We start from the raw sequence: 18,868 nt of genomic DNA on the forward strand, positions 1-18,868 counted from the left end.
AATACCTGAATGTATGTTCCAAGTGACTGAAATCTGAGAGACAATGAACTATAAAAGGTAAACTGTTTTACAGTTTCATGACAGAAGTAAAAATATAAAGAAAGGTTAGAATCCATGATTTAGAAGACATGACCAGTTAAAATATGACAAGATATGAACCCTGAGATACACAGGAAATCAAAACAGCTTCATCAACAACTATCTTACTTTTGAAATTATATATTAGCCATTTTTGGTATGTTTATTTACAGGAAGTAGCAAAAGACAACAAATTTGATACTGTCATCCACTTTTCCTTTCAACAGCACTTCAATTTATAAATCACTTCTTTCCTAAAATATCAAGAGGGATTTGGACCATGCCCCTAAAGACAAAAATATTTAGTAGGAAAACTATCAGTTACCAAGACAGAACTGCTGTTGGCTATTTTATTCCCCCTTAAATCCTGCAAAGTCTTTCATACTCTTTTCCACAGTAATTCCTCTTAGAGCCTACTAAGAGAACAACTTGCTTTAGCTGGTTGAATTAAGATAGAAAAATTACCAAAGTGTTGAACTATTCCTATTTCAAATTCACTTAAACTAAGCCAACAAGAGAAAAAAATTTCATTTTAACTATAAACTTAACATATAAAATATCAGAGTCCAGAACAAAGAAATATGCCTCCTTACTTCTATTTCAATCGGTTTACATATAGTAATTAAGCAGGAGAATAATGTCAGTAGTATATAGGAGTTGGGCTGATTCATAAATGATTTTTACTAAGAAAGAGGACCTAGAATTTTAATCTTAAGCAAGGAGGAGAGAGAGGGCCCTCAGCTTGGCTGCAGCAGAAGCAGAAGCCCTCCAATCTTTTTAAAATATAAAGCAGCAACCCTCCCACCCCCAAAACAGGGAACAACTACATATGGTTCCCTCCTCAGAGATATGTGCCCCCAGCTCTCAGCACACAACAGGCTGCACTTCCTCCTGTGCCCACCTTAACGCTGCTCTACTGGCTCAGAGTTCCACTCCCATATGCAGTATTCTTCAGCCAGCATTTCCATTCTAATGTTTTTGAATATCGTTAATCTCCCGAAGAAATCTCTAGCCCCATTAAACCATCTGTCAACGCTGTTTATCTCTAAAGTACCAGTTACAGGTTTTATTAGCGCTCTGGTTACAAAATTGCATGAAATTTTCACTGATTGTCCTAACCCTATCTTTACCACAAGCTCTATTATTTTCAGTGTTCAGTTTTGCAGAATGTAATGATTTTTAGGAATATATGTATCATGTTATAGCAGAAACACCTGATATATCTATAATCCTATCAAAACCACAAAATTATATAAACAGCTGTCAGTAAACCAGCTTGTAACATCTAGGCCTTACCTGGTCTCTGGCTCACTGGTGGACTCCCATCAATTCCCGAGAGTATAATGGGAACAGAGCTCAGAGATGAAGTTGGTGTGGTCACCATGGAGGAAGATGCAGCTGTGGTCACCACAACTATGGAGGTGGAGGCAGTGGAAGCAACAGGAAGAGTTATGGTTGGAGGAGATGCTACCAAAGACTTAGGAAAAGCAACTGAAGCCACAGGGGTAGTTATCCCAGTCGTTTTGATAAGGTTCACAGTGGCTGTAGACTGGGTAGGTGTTACAAGGGTGCTGGTATTAGTTTCAGAGACCTCAACAACCCCTGCAGTGGGGGCACCAGAAGAATAAGTAGTTTCCTTAGTTCCCACGTCAGAAATAGCAGTCACAGGTGTCACAGCAGTAACATTCTCTAAAAACACTTGAGGGGTGGTAGTAGTGACAGCAGCAGTCACAGGACTGCACACCTGAACTGGCTCAGAAGAAACCACAGGTGTGACGACCATTACTGGAGAAGGTCTGATACTGAACTTCTGTGGCCCTGTTAGGGGTTGGGGTGTGCTAACTCCAGGTATCTTCTGTTGCAGGGCTCCAACTTTACTCATCACAAACTGTGTGAACACACCACCAGGAGAGGGTCGAGCCGCTGCAAATAAAAATTTGCTGGTCAAAAATCTTCAGTTCTCATATTTTATGCTTGTAGTGATTGTGCTTATCAACATTATTGTGCACCACTGGGTCAATTTCTTACAGGTATTAAGAAATTTCTTACCTGCATTACACATGCCAATTTCCACCCACAGAAATCAAACACACCTCTCCACCCAAACCAAACCTTTAAAATGCTAACTTTAACAAAGGAATTGAAATTGGGTGTTCCTTCTGAAATTCTTTTGGTCATGCAATATAATCAAATTGCCAGGACACTAGAAAGACAGTACAGCAGCACACAACTTCATCATCTAAAACAGATGAAGAGACAGCACTCCTCCTCATTAGAAAGGACGCCCATACCCTTTCTCTCTGGGTGTGGATTTCTGCCTAGCTTCCAACTTAATACAACTGTTTCTCTGTGTGCTCTCTGAATGAATGAATGAATGAATAAAAACAGATGAAGAAAGTAAGAAGTTGAAACTGTATTCCTAATTTTATTTTTTATTTATTTATTTTTTGCAGTACACGGGCCTCTCACTGTTGTGGTCTCTCCCGTTGAGGAGCACAGGCTCCGGACGCGCAGGCTCAGTGGCCATGGCTTACGGGCCTAGCCGCTCCGTGGCATGTGGGATCTTCCCAGACCGGGGCACGAACCCGCGTCCCCTGCATCGGCAGGCGGACTCTCAACCACTGCGCCACCAGGGAAGCTCCCCTAATTCTAATTTTAAAACTTTTTTCCATCACTTCCTCCTGTCCTAGCACCTCCACCTCTTTATTGCTGTCCTTTTACAAGACAGTAAAGTTTTGCATTTTTCTAAAATGTATAAAGACATTTTTTAAAAGAGGGCAGGGGGCTTCCCTGGTGGCGCAATGGTTGAGAGTCCGCCTGCCGATGCAGGGGACGCGGGTTCGTGCCCCAGTCCGGGAAGATCCCACATGCCGCGGAGCAGCTGGGCCCATGAGCCATGGCCACTGAGCCTGCGCGTCCAGAGCCTGTACTCCGCAACGGGAGAGGCCACAAGAGTGAGAGGCCCACGTACAGCCAAAAAAAAAAGAGGGCAGGATGAGACTATCTTTTTAAAAAATCACCAACTGAAGCTACTTTTTAAGAAAGAGGTAAAATGGGTTCTTTTTAAGGCAAGGCCTATCCTCCATCTTCACACAACTCCAGCATTTAGCCAGAGATTTCAATTTCCTATTAGAGGAATAAAAATAGAGCAAACGACATTTTTACTTAACATTCCTAAATAGATCTGAAACAACAAAAAGAGGAATCCAATAAACCAACTGCATATACTCTCAATGCTAAAACACAAATCATTTCAAGAAGGTAATTTTTTACAGACTCTAGTACTGCAATGTTAAACAAATGAGGTTTTTACTCACAGAACAGGGATGAATATAATAAAGCACTCTTTCCAAAATTATATTTTACAAGAGCCTTCTACTCTAAGACTAATACTAACTCAACCCACTTTGATTTTGCTAGCTCCTTGGTTTCATTAAGTTCAAGAAACATACATATGACTGGTACCAAAAACACCAGTCCTCATAGGAAAAATAGTAAATTAGGGCAAGTATTTAAGAATACATCTTCCCTTTTGAAAAACAAAATTAAAAACCTAAGTCTTTTTCTACATTAATAAAACCAGTCTAAAAGTCTGGAAATAACTGTAAAACTAACTCAAATTCAGTTCATCTAGTATTGTAGGTCATCAGAAGAGTTACTAAAAAATTTAAAAATTCAGGCAAGATAGACATCAAGAAAAAAAATAATGCCAACTTCTTTATTTCTCTAAGTTTTACAACCCCCGTATCTGTATCCACTGGCCCAGCACCAGGCTACAACCCTTTGGAAAACATATATACAGTCCAACTTACCAATTGGTCTTTTCGCCGGGACAAATGCCTTCAGATTCTTCCCAGGGCGATTTGTTGTAGCGCTGGAGGAGGATGCCGTTTTGGAATTGGATGTTGAAGGCAACAGGGTACGTGGTTTCCTGGATGCAGCCACCTTGGCATTGGATGCTACCTTGGAGATGACAGTACTGAGGGTTGAGAGGTCCAGGACTGAGGGTCGCAACCTGCCTGTGATATAAGCAGCTAGCCTATTGGCTGGATGCAATGCCCCCATCTGTCCCAATAGCAACTTAGCCTGCGGGTAACTCTTACCATTAACCTGAAACAAGTGGCAAAGAGAAATTCTGTAAAGATAAAATTCTCTTGCTAACTCATCTCCCTTGACAAGGGTTTCATTTTTACAAGGTTTTAAAAGTCTGTTTTTCAGATTTAAAGGGAAAAAGAAATAGACTTTTTCCATTTGGTATAATCTGAGTATTTAGGAGATGGAAAAAAATGTTGTCATCTGATACTCTAAACTAATCTCATCTCCTTCATTTTGGTAGTTTGGAAACAGAGAATCTTAGAAACTCATCATACCTGCATCCTAGATATGTGGAAGATACAGTCAAATCTAAGGAACCATCCAATTGTTTTACTTGTCAACATGCAACTCTGGTTAAGCTATTAACAATCATCAGCAAAAAATATGAGTAACTGTGTTCCATGAAATCTGACAAGACCAGTGGCATGATGAACCCTTCTCATAAGCATCCTTCATATTTGAAAAATATATGGTGAGTCTACTTTAACTTATGAGAAAGCCACTGTTACAAATACCTAAGCCACAAAGTCACCTTAGTTTTCAATTTTCAAAAAAACTCAACTTTGAAGATAATTGTCTTCATCTTTTGGACAAAACTTGGACTCAAGGTAAATGCTAGTTGAAACTCACGGTAATTTTTAAAATTATCAATAAATTGTCAGAAGAAAGTGAATCAATGAATGAGGTAAAGATTTTTCTCTACTGCCTGAGTTGACAGACCACCCCATCTTAGGCATGAGAATCATTTTTAAAAAAAGAAAACAAAAACATCCCAAGTTTCTTACCCAAGTTCTCTATGTCATATTGCTAAGTGACTAGAGGAGATACCCTTTCCTGTCTCTCTTTTCCATCATTTAAAGGGGTGAGGGAGTGGAGTGAGGTGGGGAAAATCCTACTCTCTAAATTAATAGGGAACTGGTGAGGAGAATAGCTACACCAAGCTTCTCTCTCTTTTAAGACACAAAATTACTCTTTGCTACTTAAGTAAAATTGTTATTATTTCCAGAAAGATCAGGAATATCTTTGCCCCATGTTTGATACAAAGAATACGATCTTTCCATCCTAAAGTAAACTTTACTATATAGTCTTCCAGGTTCTGTGGAGTCTGGATCAGATACCCCTATCTGCTCCTTTGGGACTTGCTCTGAACACTACTCAGCAGCTCCCCCAAAGCATACCTTATAACAGTGGCCTGACTGCTTATGCAGGTTCATATTTTACAGTGGCTTTCTGAGTCCTACACAGGAGAACACAAAATTTCTATGACTGTATGTGAGGGGCGTCTAATCTCACTAGAAATGATCTCAGGTAAGTCTCTGTTCTCAAAGTATCAATCAATAAATGAAACAAGGAGAAAACACTCTTCTCATCATTAAGAGTTTAAGAAATACCAACAGAAGCAGTTACATAGCAACTGCAACAGAAAGTTTTTAATTAAGTAGATCAGTCGTAACAATGGAACAGACCTTAGCCCAGAGACACAGTTGAGCTAGTGAAGTCAAGTAACCTTAGCAATAAAGTCAGACACTACCCCACATTTGGTACTATGATATAAAAGTGCATTTGATATGTCACTGAACAAAAAGAGAAAAGCTTTTTGACTGTGACTACATTTTACCTCAGAACTTTTCTTTTCAAAGGATTTTCTAATGCCAGTGTAATTTTACTAATATACCTGCCTGAATTACTTAACAGCAAGGATATAAATATTTGCCCTACAACAATGATTAGACTGCAAAAACTCTATGAATCAAATAAAGAAAAAATAAGTAAATTGTGGCTCATTTTTATATTTATGTATTTGAATAACACCATTTTAAATTAAAATTTTCTCCCAAGTTTCCAAACATATACTGCCTATCTTAAAAGTCAGTTTCACCTTGTTTATTTTAAAAGCTGTCTGCTAATAATAATCCCAAGAACTAGACTGAATCCCTTACTCTCCTTGCTTGACTGTCAAAATATCACTGCAGCCCAGGTAATACAGTTTAAGAGCAACTTTCTAGGAAGACTAGAAAGAAAACTATAAGTCAATACAGTACTCTACCTTTCTGTTTGTAAATGTGCCAAAAATTCACCCTAGGTATGCATCTAACCTAGGCCTATTACAAAAAGAGATAATGATTTTGTCACCCAGTTCCCAGGAAATGTGAAGATAAGTAATATAAGGCCCACAAAGGGTTCTGAAAAATCAAGGTGTTACCTAAGTATAAAAAGGTGCTACATCCAGATTAAAGATAATTCTCACCTGGATAAGCCCAGATGTGCTTGAACTGGGTTTACGTTTATAGGCCACAAGCTTCCCTGCAGGAGAAAGCCCTGCATAAAAGGGCAGACCTTTGCCTCCATGTAATCTCTCCCTCACTGAATCCAGGGCATCTGTCTGCACAGGAGAGATATCATCCATTTTCCCAGGGGATAATGGACCGTCAGGAGTCTCTGATCCAGATTTCTCAGCCATATCATCTTGGTCTTGACATGATGGCATAGAGATTTTCACACGAGAAGAATAAACAGGAGGATTCTTTTCACCCCGGCTCTTTCGCTGAGAAGCCAACTCAATGATGAAGCTGCCCACCTTAAGTGACTGTGGCATGTTGCTATTGATGTGCTGCGATAAGATGCTCAAAATCTTGTTCCGATCCTCCTCCCAGTTGCAGTCTGAGATGATTTCTATCAGTTTGGTGGGACCGCCAGGTGACCTCTGATGCACATAGGAGGTAGAAGAGGATTCCCCTTCATTGCAGGAAGACTTCCAGCTCTTTTCTGATAAAGAATTGAAAGATATTTCTGTATCACAGAATTTTGTACTGAACTTTGAAAATTTTTTATTTTTCCTGAGTTCTCAGAAACTGCAAGGGGCATAGAAATTCAACAGTTGCCCAGTGTCCCATTCCCAGGTACTTTCAGTGGTAATTTGACACTCATAATTTGGGAATTTTCCATGAAAAAAAAGATTCCAGATAATCAGACTATAAAATCTTCACTATTCTGCTCACTGGGCTCTCAATAAAAGGGAGTCCCTCTTAAGACTGCCCTAAAAAGCCATTAACTATTACCTAAGAAAGTATCACCTTGCAAACAAAGTATATAACCAAGGTTAGGCTTATTTGGGATAGTGTACTTGCTATCCATATGGGCAAAGCAAAGATACTTGCAAGATACTTTGTAATATGTGATGGGTAAAGTCAACCCTAAAGAACAGCAGCAAGAGAGATGGTGTTTGGTTTTAAAAAAAAAAAAGTGAGCTCTATCTCTAGTTTCCACTGCAAATACTTCTGAATTACTTCTGTATCTCTAGATATGATTACTCCACTTCTACATTTTATGCAAAACCACTCAAGTGTGCTTATATTCATGGCAACGTATTAACTAAATGTATATTCACTAGCTAGATTTCTATAGGAGAATCTCCCAACCAATGTGCTATAGTTACAGATATGTCAGGATACAGATCCCCTCAGCCTTCAGGGTGGTCATGTTAATAGGTAGCTTCCTCCACTTGCCCCGGTGTGCTAACAACATTACCACTTTTTGTGTTTATCATGCCATTAAAAAAAAGTTAGGAGGCACTGCTGCTTAAATGTCTGAAGTTTTAAAGAGCAAAACCAAAAACAAATAGTTAACTCCCTAGACACTACCCTTCACCATAGTAATTCTGGCAGTAGCCTTTACTAGATAAATCAGCAATACTCCTTCCTTTCTCCCTCTGTATTTCTCCAACTGTGGCAACTATTGAGAACATCAGGGAAAATTTCAGTAGCTAATCATGCCAATATTGCTGAGGTTTTTATATAAAGAAGTTTAAAAACAAAAATCACTGACTTCATCCTAAATGTTTCTTGCAACAACATACCATACCAACACCAACAAACTGTATTTCTTAGAACAGGAGTGAGAAACACAGCAAATAATTGGAAAAAAACTAATCTGTCATCTCTATTTTTAGCAAAAACTATAAACAGGGTAGGTAGACATGCTCTGGATTGGTAGCTTTGATTTCCCCCCATTATTAGTATAATCCACACCTATATAATATAAATACTATCAAATGATAAGACCTAGTTTTCATTCTGACCTTGTGATTTATCAGAATCGTCCTCCAGGTCACAGGTGATTGGTTTCAAGGGCTGCTGTTCAGAATCCGGCTCCTGACAAAGAGAGTAACACAGAAAATACTTCAATTCAACACATATTTAATACCAACAGAGACTAGGACATGAGAATTAAATTTCTCAAGGAAGCCTAAAACGGTAGAAAGATTAAAGTGCTCAAAGAACATCTTCACATCCACATGCACAGGTGCATTACTATCATATTATACAACTGTAAAAACAAGTAGTCTTGCTGTTTAATGTCCTTGACAGTGACTGTTACCAAGAAAGAATTAACAGTGCACTTTATAGTGTAATTCTAGTAAAGAAGGAAAAATATTTGATGTTTAATGAAACAAGTTTCAGTTATTTAGAAAATTCACCAATGTGGAAAGATGCAAATACTAATAATCACATTAATTAAAACCAAAAATGTTTAAACTTTTAAAAGTTACTCCAACATCAGAAAGAATAATACTTTTAATGACCTTAAGGGAATATTCTCTAGAATAGGCATGCAGAGAAACATATAAATTGATAGACACATTATGTAAACCTTCTCTGCCCGTTCAGAATTATTTCAAATTATTCCAATAGTAATGCAAATTCTAATACCAGCAACAGAGAATCGAAGTTAAAAAGAAAAATCTATGCAATAAGTAATTCACCTTTACACTACAGTTCTCAGGACTAGAATGACATGAGCCCTGCTGCTGAAACGATGGGGATGGTGATGGTGATGGTTGTCTCTGTTCCTCTTGTTTTCGTTCATACACTCGAACTCGGGCACAAGTCATCATACTTTCAAAGTACAAGTAGACTGGATCCTTGTCTTCTTCCCGAATCTGTAAGTTTCATACAACAAAACATTCCAAACACTGGGGAAAAGTCTCTGGGACTCCCAAAGGAAAAGGATGTTTAATCTTTGCTTCTATTACAACACTTAAAAAATTTAATGCAAACTTTAAAGTTAAATAGTACAATTACAGTTTGTATGTGCTGAATCTTGGGGCAGTTAGAAAGGATCTGGTTCTCTTTCAAGAAAATTCAGCACACCAGAGCAGTGCTTCTCAAATTATCTGCAGTGAAGGATAAATTTCTTAATTACCTGTCACACACAAACTGAAACTTTTGTAAAATAAATTACCAGAAAAACAAAGGCCAGGTTTTCCAGTATTAGATGTAATAGATAAAAATTTCTCTATCAACTTGTAGCAAAAGTTTCTCAACATCTACTCTCATTTTCTATACTTATTTCATCACAGACTAATAACAAACAGTTATAGATCAGCACTGTACGAGACCACACTGAATAGCACTGCACTAAAAGATCTTCTTCAATTTAATGGACTGTAAAGACTGAAATGGATTTATTAATAATCAGATATGCTTAAGCTATTAACACAAGAGAAGCATCAGCTCTTTTACCTATCATCTTCACCTGGTCATGCAAATGTTATTTTAAATCTTGAACTTTACTGTATATAACGAAATTTGCTTTAAAAAGATCACAGTTATTTTTTAAACCTTCTCCCTAATGCTTTTCTAATAACGTGTACTACATACATCTTAATCACTCAATATTCTATACTACAGGAATAAGAGTACCTTTTGCAAGTCATGTTTAAAAAAAAAAAAGGCCCATCTTTATATGATCCTTCTAAAGAGAGATTTGGCTATCTTTAAGAATTACAGTAATCCTGCACAGGTCCACTTACACACCTTTTCGTCAACAGTAAATACTACAGTACTACATGATCCTCGGTTGGCTGGATCCACACATGCAGAATTATGGACACAGAGGGTTAAATGTAACGTTATATGCAGACTTTTGACTGCACAGAGGGTCCACACTCTTAACCCCTGTATTGCTCAAGGGTCAACCATACTACTATTCACTCTACTTTTAATGACATTTTTTAAAGTGCCATCTATTAAACTGACTAAATCAGAAAGGGAAATGGCTTGCAGACATATTACCTGAAAGCACCATGATTCACAGAATACAAACCAAAAATCTGGTTGAAACCCATCAACTTTACAAATGATTTTTGTAACTTTCAATAGAAGATGTTAACACCAAGCTTACCACAGGATTGGGTTTGGGAGTATATGCCCTTGCAGGTTTAATTCCAGTGAGCAGTTTGCCCTTTACAGTAGTAGATAAAACTTCTGGCTGAGGCAACAACAATGGTTTCATAGGCTCAATGACAGAAGGCGTTGGGATATAAACTGGCTCTGGATCTACTTCACCTTCTACTTTCACCCATAATGGGTAATGTCGAACAGGCTGTTCAGGCTCTGTTTCACATATAGCTTAACAAAAAGAAGGGTAAAATGGTTAGATGCCTTTGGCAACAAAAGTTCACTGCGGCATTGCCAAAACAAAATACGCTCCCTCATAAAAAGCACCAACTCATTAAAATAATCAAACAGACGCCCCCTAAGAAAACCTTTAGTTGCCCTCATGCACCTTAATTCATTCATCTATTAACCAAATATTTGTTGAATACCTATTATAAATCAGATACTGTTTTAGACACTAGAGTGAAAACAGCTATGACTAAAACAAAGTTCTTGCCTCCACAGAATTTATAATTCATAGGAGAAAACAAACTAATAAACATATAGTATCAAGTAAAAAGAGCACCGTTGAACAATATAGCTGGGTAAATAAAGGATGAAGAGTTAACAGGAGATGCTATTATATTTAACATGGTCAGAAGAGACTTCCTCTAGTATCTTGGAAAGGTAATCATTCTATACTACAGTTTTTAATTTTACAAATAACAAATATTTATTGAATCTTACTATGTACAGACTCTAAGCACTTCATATGTTTTAAATCATGTGACTGTAACAATAGTCCTTGAGGTATTATTATTCCCATTTTGCAGAAGCTGAGGTTCAGGCAAGTCCATCAGTAAGAGGCAAAAGCAGGATCAAACCCAGTCAATCTGGCTCCAGAGCTGTTACTGTTGCCTTCTGATGACAAATTGTATTCAAAAGTTAGCCTGAACTCAGCACAGGAGCAAAAATACATTTAATACAAAAGCAATGAAACCTGACTGAGATGAAATCATACTATCAACAAGTTCTACAGAAAGGAAAATATGCATTGATTATTTAACCAAATTAAATGGAGGATCTAGGTTAATAGGCTGCTGGCTTTATTCTTAAAGCAAACTGCCCAATCCCATCAAGAAGACAGAGAAGCAAACCTTGTTTTTTGAATTTCAATAGTCAGTGCTCTGAGAGGATGTAGGTGACTCTGAACCAAAGACCCAAAATCTATGCCTAAAGTCACATAAAATGTGACTACGCAGCAACTGACACTTAATCAGACACTTAATCTTTTATAACAAAGCAGTATCCAAACTGCTACCTGATTTCATAAGAAGTACATCTGCTCTGAACATTAAGACCCAACTAGTAAAGAACAATTTTGCCCAAAAGTCTTCTAAGGCTAACATCATTCAGAGCATAACCACAAAATACTGAATAAAGGCTTAAAATAGGGAGGAAAAAACCTTCAGAGCTAGAATGTGATTGGGCCAATTAATTAGCTACTTAGCAGTCTCTGTTAACCAACTTTTATAACTTAGCTTATTTATCATATAATTCACAAAGGCTGGTTAAACCCTAGTATTCATTCATGTATTCAAATATTTAAATGTTCACTATGTATCAGACTTTGTAGATACAGTAATGAACAAAACTGACAAAAACCCCTGCCTTTATGGAGCTTACATTTAAATTGGAGGGAAGAGGGTAAGGCAGGCAATAAACAAGACAAATAATGAAAATATGTTGGATTTTGATAAGTGCTTACGAGAAAAAAACAAAGCAGAGAGAAGTAAACAGTATGTTTAGGGAGTATGTATTTTGAGGGGGAGTGTTGCAATTTTGAAAAGGGTAACCAGGGAGACTTCCCTGGCAGTCCAGTGGTTAAGACTTTGCCTTCCAATGCAGGGGGTGCAGGTTCAATCCCTGGTCAGGGAACTATGATCCCACATGCCTCATGGCCAAAAAAACCCCCAAAACATAAAACAGAAGCAATACTGTAACAAATAAAGACTTAAAAAAAAAAGGTCCACATCAAAAAAAAACAAACTCTTAAAAGTAATAATAACAATAATAAAAGGGTAACCAGGGACGACCTTACAATGAAGGTGGTGTATATAGAGCCTCTACCACTCATTTGGTTAAAGCTTTATTGTCTAGTTTTACGAATTATTTCACACACATTAATTCTACTACAAAAATAAAAGCCTTCAGACAGGTCAAGTACTATTGTCTTACCTCTCTTAATCATGTTTCAACGATTTTCTAAGCCTCCATAAACTAATGATTATAATAAGTAAAGAACCCTTCTCATCTTTTTTTCTTTTGAAAATAATAGCTCCTAAATATACAATACTTCAGAAGTAACCCTCTTAAAATGTCTGAAAACATCCTAATTCCTCATAGAGAATCAAACACAACTCTAAAGTTTCAATTGTGGATAAGAGGGAAAATGGTGGTTCCAATAAATAGGAGAGTTCACAAAACCTACTGAATTGAGTTCTGTTTAGGACATGTAAGATGGGAGTGACAGCAACATAGCCAAGTAGGGTAAGCAATAAAAATTAGGACTGTCATTGGCAGAGACTACACCTGAAGCCATGAAAATGGACAGCTCCACACAAGGGCCAAAACAACAGTCCACTTCCTCACACTACATTAGCCCGCTGTCCACTTGATTCCTTTACACAGCCTGGAACACAAGATAGAGCACTTCTCTGCTCCCCTCACAATACACTAGAGATACTCATACCCCTTCATCTGAAACCCAGATAAAGGGAGCTACTAGCAAAGGCAGGATAAGGGGAGAACCAGAGTAGCATATATTCACAGAAACCTGTTTCAAGAAAGAATTAATATCCCCTCATTTCTATTCAAATGTCTTCTAAAATACACTAACTTCCTGAGGTTCCCTAGCGTTATCACTCTGTCTTCTGAGTTCTCGATAAGACTTTTGTTCATGACACTTAAAACACATGGCACTTTTGTTATTGCAGCACTTAAAATTACCATAAATATATATCTACATGATTACCATATACCTGTTTCATCAAACTGAGAGTAACCTTTTACAGATGGACTTAGAAACTAATTATCTATATCTTAACTCCTCTCACTCCTAGCAGTGCCCAACATACTTGCTCCATAAATGAAGTGTTAGACATGCAAGTCCGAAAAAACTGCTGTGCTAATAATCAGCATACTATATTCATCTCCCTCTTATTTTGAAGACATTTTCAACATTTTTTTTTTTTTTTTTTTGCTATACGTGGGCCTCTCATTGTTGTGGCCTCTCCCGTTGCGGAGCACAGGCCCCAGACGCGCAGGCTCAGCAGCCGTGGCTCACGGGCCTAGCCGCTCCAAGGCATGTGGGATCTTCCCAGACCGGGGCACGAACCCGTGTCCCCTGCATCGGCAGGCGGACTCTCAACCACTGCGCCACCAGGGAAGCCCCATTTTCAACCTTTTTATTGTGAAATATAATACCCATAAAGCGCAGAAACAGTGTATATACACCTTAGTACATATTAACAAATATATTGTACAACCATGTAAACACTCTACAGATTAAGAAATGAAATACTACTATAAACCCCAGAAGCCTTTGCATGCTTTTCTCAGTCATAATCCTTCCCACAAGGGACTCACTTACATGACAGCCACCTCCCTGCTTTCCTTTTTAAACACCAAGCATCACACCTAAACATCATAGCTTAATTTTGCCTGCTTTTGGACTATACTACAAAGCTACAGTAATCAAGACAGTATGGTACTGGCACAAAAACAGAAATAAAGATCAATGGAACACGATAGAAAGCCCAGATATAAATTCACACACATATGGTCACCTTATTTTTGAAAAAGGAGGCAAAAATATACAATGGAGAAAAGCCTCTTCAATAAGTGGTGCTGGGAAAACTGGACAGCTACATGTAAAAGAATGAAATTAGAACACTCCCTAACACCATACACAAAAATAAACTCAAAATGGATTAAAGACCTAAATGTATAATTATTTTGCCTACTTTTGAAATCTTTAAAGCATGATTACAAAGATGTGTTCTTTGCGTAGCTTTTTTTCTTCTCACACACATATCTGTAAAATGCATCTACATGCTGTTGAACATAATTCATTTATATTTACTGTGGTATACTACTCCACTGATTATTCATACTATTATTTCTTCATTCTACTGCTATTAGGTATCTGGGTTTGTTTTCAGATTTTAGTTACTCTGCGTCATGGTGCCATAAACATTGTTGTTTGTGGTTACTTAGGAGTCAAACTGCTGGTTACTTAGGAGTCAAACTGCTAGATCAAGGGCATGTGAATCACCAATTTCAGTAGGTACTGTCAAACTACTTTCCAAAGTGGTTATACCAATTTACATTCCCATTAGCAGTGCATGAGAGTTCCCATTTATCAAGAGTTGATATTATCAGAGGATTTTTGTTATAACCATTCTGGCAGGCATATAGTGGAATCTTGCTGTGGATGTAGTTTGCATTTCCAATTATAAATGAGATGTTCAACATCCCTCCTGGCTATTTCTAGGTCCTTGCATTTTCATATAAATTTTGGAATCAGCTTTTCAAGCTTCACATAAAAAGCTGTCAAGATTTTGATTAGGATTGCAATGAAATTACAGATGAAAAAGAGAAGGAGCACCATTACAATATTCAATTTTGCTTGCTAACAGCTTTTTGGTTTTTAATTTAAGAATGGATATTGAGAGGTTTCTGGGAAGATAGTGGAGTAGGCAGCACCGCATATATAACTCCAAATCTGAACGACAACTGTACTGACAGAATCTGTCTGATGTATTTTGAAACTCTGGAGTCTGCTGAAGGCTTACAACTTCCAGGGAAAGACCTGGACAGTAAATTTTGTGTTCAATTTCAGCTCTTGGCACAATAGCAGCTACCCATTCTTCATCCCTCCTGTCACCTGGCAGGCAGCTGGGCATGTGTTCCTGGAGCAGCTTACACACAGTGGGAGCCAGGGTGAGCAGAAAGGACCTTGTCTTCCAAATATCAGGGATCTCTGTTCTGACTGCTGCTTCTGGCAACAGAGGTGCAGACAAAGAGGCAGGAAGCCACTGCTGCTGAAGCTCCTCACACTATTGCAAGGCGTTATCCCTTTGTCTTAAGTAACTTCCAGGGGATTTAAATGGACAGCACCTTTTTCTCCTCTTCATTTTTCACTTTTTCCCCTTTTTGGGAGCCAGACACTAAAGACTAGAACACTAAAAAAACAAAACAGAACAAAAAAACCAAAACCCTGCATGTATGAGGAAAATCAGGAAGTGACTATGCATGCCCAATGAAAGGCTCAGAAAAGACCTGAGAATACCTTAAGTTTACACCTCAGGCGGATCCTTGGCAAAAAGACAGCCTACAACAATCAAAATAACAAAACAAACAAACACAAAACCCTGAGGAAGGAGAATCTGATTTCCAGAGTTACCACATTATTTGACTCAAATGTCCACTGTTCCACAAAACATCACAAGGCATACAAAGAAACAAGAAAGTATGGCCAATTCAAAAGAAAAAAATAAATCAACAAACTGTCCCTGAAAAGGACCTAATGACAGATATACCAAAGACTTTAAAAACAACTGTCTTGGGGCTTCCCTGGTGGCGCAGTGGTTGAGAGTCTGCCTGCCGATGCAGGGGACACGGGTTCATGCCCCGGTCCGGGAAGATCCCATATGCCGCGGAGCCTACACGTCTGGAGCCTGTGCTCCGCAACGGGAGAGGCCACAACAGTGAGAGGCCCGCGTACCGCAAAAAAAAAACAAAACAAAACAAAAAAACAACTGTCTTAAAGATACTCAAAAAAATAAAGGAAGATATGGAGAAAGTCAAGAAAACAATGTGTAAGTAAAATGGAAATACTGATAAAGAGACATAAAACCTGAAGGAAACCAAAAAGCAATCCTGGAGCTGGAAAGTACAGTAACTAAAATGAAAAATTAACTAGAGGGATTCAAAGACAGATTTGAACAGGCAAAAGAAAGAATAAGTGAACTTGAAGATCGGACAATGCAAATCATGGAGTCTGAGGAACAGGAATAAAAGAGATTAAAGACAAGTGAACAGAGCCTAAGGACCTGTGTGATACCATCAAGTGGACCAATATAGGCATCACAGGCATTCCAGAGAGACAAGAGAAAAAGAAATGGGCAGAGAGAACATCTGAAGAAATAACAGTTGAAAACTTTCAAACTTCAAGGAAAGACATGAATATAAACATCCAGAAAGCCCAACAAATTCCAAGATGAACTCACAGAGACCCACACTGAGACATATTATAATCAAACTTTCAAAAGAGAAAGACAAGCAGCAAGAGAGAAACGAATCATCACAAGGGATCCTCAATAGAAATATGAGCAGATTACTCATCTGAAACTTTGGAAGCCACCAGACAGTGAGCTGATCTATTCAAATTGCTAAAATCCTGTATGTGGCAAAACTGTCCTTCAATAGTGAGGGAGAAATTAAGAAATTCTCAGATAAACAAAAGCTGAGGTAGTTCATGACCATTAAACCTGCCTGCAAAAAATATTCAAGGGAGTTCTGCAAGGTGAAATGAAAGGACACTAGACAATAATTCAAACTTATATGGAAAAATAAAAGATCTCACTACAGGTAAATACATGGGCAATTATAAAAGCCAGTATTATTATAACAATGGTTTGTAACTGCATTTTCCATTTTCTACAGGATTTGAGAGAGTAATACATTTAAAGGGAAAAAACCATTACTATGAAAGTTAGTATTACTGTATTTTTAGTTTATAACTCCAAATCTTGTTTTCTACATAATTTAAGAATTAAGGCACTGGGCTTCCCTGGTGGCACAGTGGTTGAGAGTCTGCCTGCCGATGCAGGGGACACGGGTTCGTGCCCTGGTCCAGGAAGATCCCACATGCCGCGGAGCGGCTGGGCCCGTGAGCCATGGCTGCTGAGCCTGTGCGTCCGGAGCCTGTTGCTCTGCAACGGGATAGGCCACAACAGTGAGAGGCCAGCGTATCGCAAAAAAAAAAAAAAAAAAAAAAGAATTAAGGTACTTTAAAAAATTATTTATGTTTTTGAGCACACAATGTATAAATATGTAATACTGTGACATCAACAACCAAAAGGTATGGAAACATAGCTATAAAGGAGAAGAGTTTTTCTATGTTATTCAAGTTAAGCTGGTATAAATTCAAATTAGAATGCTATAACTTCAGGATGGTAAATGTAACCCCTATGGTAAGCACAAAAAAATTGCTATAGAATACCCATAAAGGAAATAAGGAAAAAATTTAAACATTTCACAACAAAATATCAACTAAACACAAAATAATACAGTAATGCAGGAAATGAGGAACTAAAGAGTTTTAAGGCATATAGAAAACAAACAGCACAATGACAGAAGTCCCTCCTTATTATCAATAATTCTTTTAAATGTAAATAGATTAAATTCTCCCATCAAAAGAAAGATTGGCAGAATTGATTAAAAAAACGCATGATCCAACTGTACCCTCAAGTGTACAAGAGACTCACTTGAGAGCCAAAGATACAAACAGGTTGAAAGTGAAAGGATGGAAAATGATATTCCATGTAAGTAATAACTAAAAGAGAACAGGGATGGCTACACCAAGATCAGACAAAGTAAACATTAAATCAAAAAAGGTTGCAAGAGACAAAGAAGGACATTATATATTAATAAAAGGTTGAATCCATCCAGAAGAAACTATCACAAACATTTACACACCTGATGACAGACCATCAAAATACGTGATGCAAAAACTAACAGAATTGTATTAGATGGCATCTTCTTCCTTCATAACGCTGTTTTGCCTATATTGAAAATCTGTAGTTTAGTGTAGCAACCTTCATTAATTATGTGAGATAGATCTGGATAACTTGCTGCAGCTTCTGTATCAGCACTTGCTGCTTCTCCTTGCACTTTTATGTTATTGAGACAGCTTCTTTCCATAAACCTCAAGAACCAAGCACAGCACAGCTAGCTTCAAACTTTTCTTCTGCAGCTTCTTCACCTCTCTGAGCAGCCTTCATAGAATTGAAGAGAGTTAGGGCCTTGCTCTGGATTAGGCTTTGGCTTAAGGGAATGTTGTGACTGGTTTGATATTCTATTCAAACCACTTAAACTTTCTGAATGTCAGCAATAAGACTGTTTCGATTTCTTATTATTCATGTGTTCACTGGAGTAGCATTTTTAATTTCCTTCAAGAACTTTTCCTTTGCATTCACAACTTGGCTAACTGGTGCAAGAGGCCTAGCTTTCAGCCCATCTCAGCTTTTGACATGCCCTCATCACTAAGCTTAATCATTTCCAACTTTGATTTAAAATGAGAAATGTAAGACTCTTCCTTTCACCTGAAAACTTAGATGCCATTGTAGGGTTATTAATCGGCCTAATTTCAATATTGTTGTGTCTCAGAGAATAGGGAGGTCAAGGAGAGGGAGAGAGATGGGAAATAGCCAGTAGCTAGAGTAGTCAGAACACACACAACATTTATTAAA

General features: G+C 37.9%; 1 protein-coding gene across 9 annotated transcripts in view; it reads right to left on the minus strand.

Annotated features, from left to right (window-relative positions):
• The window catches only part of MGA (MAX dimerization protein MGA), a 96,437-nt gene that overhangs the window by 20,367 nt on the left and 57,202 nt on the right, over positions 1-18,868 (minus strand). For 5 of the 9 annotated variants that reach the window (XM_024732351.1, XM_024732355.1, XM_024732352.1 and 2 more), the window contains exons 10-15: positions 10,357-10,583; positions 8,936-9,112; positions 8,252-8,324; positions 6,422-6,939; positions 3,891-4,188; positions 1,375-2,001 (exon numbers count right to left, since the gene is read on the minus strand). In XM_024732351.1, coding sequence (XP_024588119.1) covers positions 1,375-2,001; positions 3,891-4,188; positions 6,422-6,939; positions 8,252-8,324; positions 8,936-9,112; positions 10,357-10,583 — 1,920 coding nt within the window. The remainder of the gene's footprint in view (positions 1-1,374; positions 2,002-3,890; positions 4,189-6,421; positions 6,940-8,251; positions 8,325-8,935; positions 9,113-10,356; positions 10,584-18,868) is intronic. The other 4 variants (XM_024732353.1, XM_024732348.1, XM_024732356.1 and 1 more) reach the window with 4 other exon arrangements.

The sequence above is a fragment of the Neophocaena asiaeorientalis genome, unplaced genomic scaffold, assembly GCF_003031525.2.
Source record: "Neophocaena asiaeorientalis asiaeorientalis breed wild unplaced genomic scaffold, Neophocaena_asiaeorientalis_V1.1 scaffold119, whole genome shotgun sequence".
NCBI classification, from domain to species: domain Eukaryota; kingdom Metazoa; phylum Chordata; class Mammalia; order Artiodactyla; family Phocoenidae; genus Neophocaena; species Neophocaena asiaeorientalis.